The sequence below is a fragment of the Rissa tridactyla genome, chromosome 10 (genome assembly GCF_028500815.1).
Source record: "Rissa tridactyla isolate bRisTri1 chromosome 10, bRisTri1.patW.cur.20221130, whole genome shotgun sequence".
Classification (NCBI taxonomy): Eukaryota; Metazoa; Chordata; class Aves; order Charadriiformes; family Laridae; genus Rissa; species Rissa tridactyla.
In genome coordinates this window covers 3,169,050-3,177,556 of record NC_071475.1, presented here as the reverse complement: position 1 = coordinate 3,177,556, position 8,507 = coordinate 3,169,050, and the positions used below count along the sequence as shown (strand labels likewise).

At 49.2% G+C, this 8,507-nt stretch overlaps 1 protein-coding gene across 1 annotated transcript; it reads right to left on the bottom strand.

Moving 5' to 3' along the window:
- Positions 1–2,386: 2,386 nt before the first annotated feature.
- DNAJB8 (DnaJ heat shock protein family (Hsp40) member B8) lies at positions 2,387–3,049 on the bottom strand. Its single transcript, XM_054216473.1, has one exon. The coding sequence runs from the start codon at positions 3,047–3,049 to the stop codon at positions 2,387–2,389; it is 663 nt and encodes a 220-aa protein (XP_054072448.1).
- Between the last annotated feature and the right edge of the window lie 5,458 nt (positions 3,050–8,507).

Below are 8,507 nucleotides of genomic sequence, written 5' to 3'. Positions count from 1 at the left end.
TTTTGTTAATCTCAGACCTTTTGCTTGCAGGAAGTGCTGCGAGACATTTTGTGGCCCGCAGTGCACGGAGAGATGTGGAAGAGGATCTGCAGGTCCTCCTGGACTCAACACTCAACTGGGTGAGCTCCGTCCCTTCCCAACCCACGTTCGCATATTCCTAGCGGCAGGTTTTGGCACGTGCAGCTGCCAAAGGTGCCCCAGGAGCTGCTGCAAGCAGCAATGGAAACGCTCTGACCAAGAGATGGGAAAAGGAAGCGCTCGCTCTTAGATACTGATACAAGAGAGGGAATTGGTGACCCAAGGCAGGACAGATCTAAGATGTGTGTAAATCTGCATATCTTGATCGCAGATCAAAAAGCCTTGATGGACAAGCATAAAAATACCCCATTAGCGATGAGACTGAAGCAAAGTTTTAGCCCTAGCAAGCTGGAAATGTTGAGGAGATGGGAATTCAACTCTGGTCCAGATTTCAAAGCGTGTTATTTTGATCAAAGACCATTTCAGTTTTCCGATCCAAAATGTGCGGTTTGGTTTTTTTGGTGGTCGGTTGTGGTTTTTTTCACCTTGGACTTCCTGCGAAGTAGAGTAAGGTAAATTCAAGAGATCATCCCACGTGAACATAGCATCTGCAGAGAGAGTATCAGTAGAAATATTTCCTTGTGTTTGCTCTGACCAAAATAATCTTCTTTCTGCACCAAGCCCCCTAAATCTTTGCAATCCCCAGAGTCCCAATGCCTGAAGGAACGGCTCACGGCTCCCAAACCTTAGAGGGGCAGCAGGCACAGTTTGTCCCGGCGCCGAGATTTTCCGTGTTCCCGTCAGTGCCAGCCTCCCTCTGTGAACCCAACATGTGCTTAGACCTCTACTTGCCTCCCAGTGCTGTGTCTTTCTCTTACTGGGAGAGGGGCTTAACAGCCCTTAACATAACAAATACAGTTTTGGTCTGTTTTCCCAAGCTGCGCGTGGCATCAGTTGCTAAGGAAGGTGATTTAAGCTACATTTTTCTTTTCAAAAGTAAAAGGTTTTGATTCAGGGATGGTTAATTTAACTTAGTGCTTAATTTTGGAGTCCTTTATATGAGTATCACTACCTCGCAGTCTCCTTCAAAGCATGGGAGTCTGTTATTCCCATCTTGCAGCAGAGGAAACAGATGCAAAGACCTGCCCAAACACAGGCAGCAATTGCAATCTGGATTAGAGTGAAAACGTCCCTGAAAATTAGTTCCAGTCTCCAGGGAGACATCAGTGGGCAGGCCAAGCTGGGAAACTCAAGGCGATGTAGCGTGGGACCGAAAATAGGAGGCGTGTAAGATTTTAAACGCCTAAGGTGATCTGGCCAAGCAAGAAACAAGGCTCAGCAGTTCATGTCAGCACAGGGGAGGGCAGAAACGTGGGGAGCGCGTTCCCTAGCTTAGTGGAGGACGAAAGCAGCATGCTGGCAGGGTGTGCAAGAAATGCATTGTGAACTGGCTCTTGCAGCTGTGAGCAAGACAATGAGGATGGTAAAGTACCATCTAAGTCCCCGCATCCAGCTTTGCACAAAGAGGGAGCTAAATTCAGCCCCCTGGAATCCGTTTACTCATGGTTTGAATTTAGCTCTTTTTGTCTGAACGACTCCGAGCAGAAAGGGACCATAGGTTGTCTCAGTTCAAGAGCCAAATTCACCTTCTCCCTTCTCCCTTTGAGCCCCCAAGCTACACAGTGCCTCCGTCGGAGTCTCTTGTCATAATTTGCAGGGCGTTCTCAAGGAAGCCCCTCTTTTCTTCTGCAGTCTGAGGCATGACATTTTCATCTTTCTTTTGGTTTTTCTTGTGACATTCCCTCTCCTCTAGGCTCTGCATGACCCACTGAACATCGCCCCACCTTCTTGCCTATGTACAAAAACTTTTTTCAATTAATACGTATCTTCTCATACGCCTAAGGTAGGATATTCTTCACTTAGCCTCAGGGTTGTGCATGAGGGTCACAAAAGTCTTTATTCCTCCAGCTCGCAGACTTCGCAACTGGCCTTACAAGGAGCGGGAAGAGGACCTATAGCTCGTCATAGAGCTCTCTTACCCGTCCATCAACCAGCCTGTCTGCTCTTGCTATATTAATCAACTTGGTCTCTTGGGCAAACCAGCAAGGTTGCTTTCATATGTACATACTGTGCTTATTTACTGAACAAGCACTATCTGCCACCTTACACAGGGTTAGTAGAGTCCCACTCCTTAGTTTAGCATAACTCCGTATCTTTACCTGCGAAGTATTTGTTTCCAACCATTGGGAAGTCTGCATCGATTTTGTCATGAACTCAGCATTTATTAATACTGTTTGTAGCAGATCCTACCCGCTGAGCAATGAGAGCATGTCCCGGAGCTTGCAATTAGTGCTTGTGCTGGGGGACGTTATAATTTCAGGTGGTCTCTCCCATTTATTGTCACAGACTTCAGCTTGCCATTTTCTTTCACTTCTGTTCTCTCCTGCCCGTCCTCGATGATTTTCCGAGTGGTGGTCCTCTTGCCATTGGCCACTTCAGTAGTGGTAAACACTGACCTGGTACTGTGAGGCCCAGCTGTGCCCTCAGCAAACAAGAAGGTGGGCTGTTCGCTGGGGCTGAATGAATTCCATGGCACAGATGACTCCATAAAGTCAGAAAACAGGCTGGAGCTTCTTACTCTTCCACTTGTCCTGTACCAGTTTTCACCACTGTCGAAGGGGTCCCAGAAGTCATATACAAAGGGATCCATCCCTCCAAAGACTTCCCCAAAGATCTCCTGGAGATCATGGAATACGTAAGGGCAATCAAAGGAGCTGTTATGACTCCCTGTGGCTCTTCGTCCTCTGTGGGATCTGCTCTCCTTAACAGACCTGTCATAGAGCGATCGTTTCTGGGGGTCAGACAAAACCTCGTATGCCTCAGCAACTGCTTTGAACTTCTTTTCGGCTTCCTCCTTGTTGCTGGGATTCTTATCAGGATGCCATTTTAGTGCCAGTTTGTGGTAAGATTTCTTAACATCGTCCTGTGAGGCACTTCTTTGCAGTCCAAGGACTTTGTAATAATCCACCATCTCAAAGGCAAGGTGGGGCTGCTTGGAAGATGCCTGATACCTCTCTCCCACCAAAGATGTGAAGCCCAGGGATGACCAGAACGCAGAGACTCCTGGACACCTAATTCCGCTGTTGCGCTCCTCAGGGGGTGGGTAGATGCTCAGTTCATCCCTCAGTCTCCCCTGTCCTTTGGCATCACGAGGCCACGCAGTGCTGCTTGACCACGTCCTTTCTTTTTAAGCCTGTTGTTCACAAATGGTGAGATTGTGACCTCAGAGGTGGCTCAGCCAATCATTGCTCAGATGACCTGACTTCGTTCTAGGGTGGAGTTGGTTGTCATAGGCCTTATTTTCTTAAACATAGATCATACGTGTGACATCGTAGTTGCCATCACAGCTTGGTGTATGACTCTAGACCATTTTTTTGCCTGTACCTGCCGAAAGGTGGGATTCTCAGATGCTTGGTGTGGTTTCATGCGCGGTCCAGGCAAGCGTGGTGTAGCGAGGTCGTATTACCCCTATGGGGTACATAACCCTACAGCAGCAGCTATAGGAAAGCTGTTTGCAGTTTGGGTACCCGCAGTTTGGGAGGAGTGTTGATAAATTGGAGAAGGCTCAGGGAAGAGCCACAAAATGTGATTAAGGGTTTGGAAAATAAGCTCTGGAGTGAGATACTCAGGAGAAGTGTCTTGGTATTAAGAGGAGGTTCAATGCCAGCTTCATCATACTCTAGTCTGTAAGAACCTGCATGGGAACAGAAATTCAACGGCGCAGGGATCTTCAGGCTCCTGGACAAAGAGGTTGGAAGGTGGCATTAGACAAATTTAAACTCAAAATACGTTGCACGTCCTTCATTATGAAGGTAATGAATCACTGGAACCTCCTCATGTGGCCTTTTTTAAACCCAGAGTGGGCCCTTTTCCTAAAATCATTATTAGATGACCGTCATGCTCTCTTCTGGATTTGTAGCCAAACCTAACACTTCCTGAAGAGCTTACCTCTCGTGTTAATACCAAAATAAATGCCCAGGCTTATTATATCATTAACAGCTTTAGCCTCTTTTCTACATGCTTTTTTGTATATCAGTCCCAAGGTGTACGCGTGTACAACAGGGTTGCTCCATCATCCCAACACAGACAGGATCAGCCTTAGGAGCTGAACCTTGACGATCCAGTCGGGTTACCCTGCATCTGTTTCTGTTCCCTGGATTTGCCGTTCCTGTGGGAAAGGCAATATCCTCACGGGGAAAATCATTTCGTGAAGGAGGTCTCCGAGGAAGTGCCAGCAACGAGAATTCGTCTGTCTGTAACACGCTGTCATAAACACCTACGCACGGCAGCATGTGTTGCAGAGCACTGCCCTTGTATCCATTATCCCACACTTTGGAAAGGAGTGAAGAGCCAGCCAGACCAAAGAGCACAGGCGCAGCGTACGAGCTGGCTCCTGTCCTAACATACATCGTACGTGTGGAGCCACGAAGCCAAGGGGCAGCCGCGTCAGCCTGTAGAAAGCAATGTGTCAGTGGAAGGAAGAAGGTGATGCCTGTTGGCAAAAGGCTTTGTTCTGATGGTTTTCTCGCTGGTCAGTGATGGGTCAGTATGGAGGTAAAGTCATGGAAGTCCTTGTCATATTCTGGCGGTAAAGGTTGCCATAAGGCAGTGCAGCGCTGGTCTGAAGGCTGGAGCTAAAGAAAGCGCAAAGCAACGAAGAAGCTCATGGTCCCACGGGCTCACCTCGTTGGGGAGATCTCGGCTTTTGCCTCCGTTTGCACAGAGGAGATGTTCTCCACTACAGGGTGGTTGTGCGATGTGAATGATTTTTCTGCTAGGTGTTGTTTCTACTGTAGCAATGGCAGAAGTTAATCTGGGCACAGCAGCAAGCTGCTGCTGCCCATTTGAACTCAGAGGGCTCTTTGCACTCCCAAAGCATCCCAAAGTGCTCCTCTACGCTGAGGGGAGACCTAAGGCTTCATGGCTTGCCCACGCTGTGGTGCTTTGGTTGAAATTTTCACCAAGGGGACTCGTTTATTTGGGCTAGTGGGTTTTTTTATGATTGTGTATTGGACTTGAGGGTCACCCGAGCTTGCCACCCACAAGCCACCAAGAGATGCCAGCAGCTCGTAGCCACTGCCAGCGTGGTCCATTTGCAGATGCTTGGCAGAAATTCCAAGAGCAATTGCCATTCCTGCTCTCTGTTACCCAGAAGGGAAAATGGGACGTCAGAGAAGTCTGTTGGAGGGTCCCAGGCCAGTTATCAACTGCAGGGAGCGGGGCTGTGCACGGAAGGGAGGAGTGACTTTGCCTTGCGCTGTCTCTTTGGAGAGCGTCTCCTCCCATACTTGCTTGCGGTGATGAGTGCCCCTCTCAGACTGGCTGGCGCAGCGGATTATCTCTCTTGGATTTAGCGCGTCCTACCCATCTGAAAAGTAGGGAGTGTTTTTCTCCTGTCAGCCCCGAACGGAGGATGCTCACTGCCTGTCTGTCTGCTGCCTGCAGCAGGCGTCAGAGATTAGCAGCCATTCAAGAGAGGCCACTGCTGCGAGCCAAAAGGGCTTGCGAGGAAAAAAGAAAGGGTCGAGGAGAGGCAGGGAGAAAGGGAAATGAGAGACACATGCACACATCGAGTAACTAGACCCAAACTAGCCTGGCAACCCCATCCCTAGAAACCAAGGCTTTGAAATGAGAAATGTTTTTCGTATCTTAAATCTCAAGTACAAACAATAAAAACCAGCCCAGACTGTGTTCTTTGAAGAGAAAGTACGAGTGACCTGAACAGTGGTTATCAGCAGCGTCATTAAGATAAACCCTTAACATGATTTAAAGCATCCGAAACTGAAGGCAGCACTTTCAGATACTAACAAAATGGTCTGACATTGGGGATGAAAATCAATAGTAATCTGATGTCACTAAAAATACTCAAAAGTGTCCCATGGCTGATGGAGGTGAGATTAGTGTAAATATTTGTATTCTAATCAGTGGCACGCGAGGGCTGGAGGCGGCCTTTCTGTCTATTTAATTAATGGAGTGGCTTTTTAAAAGGATCCTAATCATATGTGATTGTATCTGCTTATCAACATTTTTGCTAATTAGATGATATGGAGGCAGTCACTCTGCTAATTCCCTCATCCAAACAGCATATCCTGCACAGATAAAGTACAGTCTCTTTTTAATAAGAAACAATCATGAGACAGACTAACCTTAATGGTGCTTATTATCCGAGGATCTTTGGGATTTTCTCTTCTACCCACCCCCTCCTTCCTTTTCCTCCATTCGCTGCTTCAGTATGCCAGATGGATGCGGATGCGGCGGTCCCTGTCCCCCCTGGTCCCCCCGCTCCAGGCACAGCCACATCCAGCTTGCTCTTCTCCCCCCAAGCCGGACATCGGGTCTGCAAGGGCAGAGCTTGTCAGCCAGGTCGGGTGGGAAACACAAGACGAGGCACCAAGCAGCAAAATGCCCCAAGATTTCGGTCACCCAGACCGCAGGTGACCCCAAACTTGCAGCCCCAATCCCTGACCTTGCTCTTGGCACCCCAAGGCGCCCTGGGCCAGAAAGGAGGGAGTGTCTCTGAGCTGTGAAAACTTTCTTCTACTATTATTACTACTACTGCCATTATTATTACTATTATTATTTTGTTTTCTTCTGTTTTCACAGAATCACAGAATGGTTCGGGTTAGAAGGGACTTTAAAGATCACCCAATTCCAACCCCCTGCCATGGGCAGGGACACCTCCCACCAGACCAGGCTGCTCAAAGCCTCATCCAGCCTGGCCTTGAACACCTCCAGGGATGGGACATTGACGACTTCCCTGGGCAACGTGTTCCAGGGCAAAGGGGATCTACATGAGTGGCTTCTCGTCAGCCCCGTTGATCCTGTGACAAGGCTGGGGTCCTTTTATCTAAACCCAACACGAGTGGGAGACTTTCATTCCAAGTCCTTTGGCTATCCAAACAAACATGAGCCACGCTTCGCTCCACCAGTCAAACTGTCATCAGATGCCTCACCCCGAGGTGGCCCCATGGGAGGGGAGGCTGTGCTTGCCCCCCGAGCCATGTTCCCGAGGAGCACGGCCATGGATGGGCACACTGGGCTGACCTCCTCCTGGGGGCAACAGAGGGACCTGCCTGAATTTGGAATATGAATGAAAAATAAATTTGCCCCAAAGAACATTCCCTTGCCTCTCAAAATACAAGGGCAACGTCTTGATAAGGTGAACCTGTCCCAAATGGGTGCAGCTGCCACCCTGAGAGCACCTGGGTGGACCAGAGGAGAAAGGGGGTGCCTGGTGTTTAGTTTTGTGAGGTCAGGAGTTTGTCTGCTGTTTTTGCAGCTATGAACGTTGAGCAGAAAAGACTTAAAGGACATGGATTCCCACCTCCATGGGCAGGAAGGAGGGTTGGTGTGTTCCATGCATTGATCCTGGGCATCAGGTTCAGCACGGAGGTTGTCTGTGTGATGGGAGATGGGGTGGCTCTGAGAAGTGCTGGCTGGGAGGGACCCCCAGAGGCTGGAGACAGAGCTCAAGGAGGATCCAGAGAACTGGGTCTGTAGCCAGATTTTCTGAGCCTCAGGTTGGAGTTTAAGGCTAAAACAACGTTCAGGCAAGAAGACGTCCAGCTTTTGGTTGGTGGCAAGAGGCAGGAACCTCACAAAATGACCCTTTTTTGAGGTATGAAGCCAAAGAGAAGGCCTGGTCCTGCTTAGTGGAGTCAACTTTCGTTTTGTTGCCTGGATCGTCTCTACGCGTCATCTGCACTATCCTTGTCCAGGCATGGCTACGCCAAGGTTGTACTCAGCAATATGGTTGGCCGGTCCTTCTACTATTTCTCCTCTTTGGCATGGTCCCTGACCCTCCTCCTCTCCCTGCTACGTGCAGGAATTAATTCAATATTGACCCCTTTCCCAGAGCGGTTTCCCGTTGCCAGTTCCATGACCGAGGGCTGCAACTTGAAAAGAAGGAGGGACTTCTAGGCCAAGGATTGCGTTGCAAGCCGTTGAGTCCTGGGGCTTAATGAGGCACTGCTTATCAGCAGAGCGTGCTTATCTGGAGCCCGCCGACGGTGTACCTGCTCCAGCCCCATCGTGAGCAAACATGTTTTACCACCCAGTTGCAGGGAGCCGGGAGCGCGCGCGCGGTCGGTCAGACGGCGCGGCTCAGCTGATGCGTGGTAACTCGTGAAGCCGCAGCAACTTTATCACTTCACAACATCCATACATAGCCACAGCCTTGAATCTTCTCAGGGGAAGAAAGGATGATGAGTTACTGTCCTGGGATTTTCTCTCTGTCTCCAGTCAGTGGGAAGTGGTATGTGGAGCATTCATTTAATAAACCAGAGGGGAAAAGCTGTAGATCAGCTTCTCATTATTTCAGTGCTGGCTCACGCCATCACTTGGGTTTGTGCCTGACAGTTCAGTATGTTATTTGAGGCCACTCAAGCATTCTGCAGAAATGATGCCACCCTCTTCTGAAAGCGTGGGGT

Excerpts from the sequence above, each read along its gene's own strand:
- DNAJB8 (XM_054216473.1), bottom strand. The coding sequence starts at position 3,049 with ATGGTGGATTATTACAAAGTCCTTGGACTGCAAAGAAGTGCCTCACAG.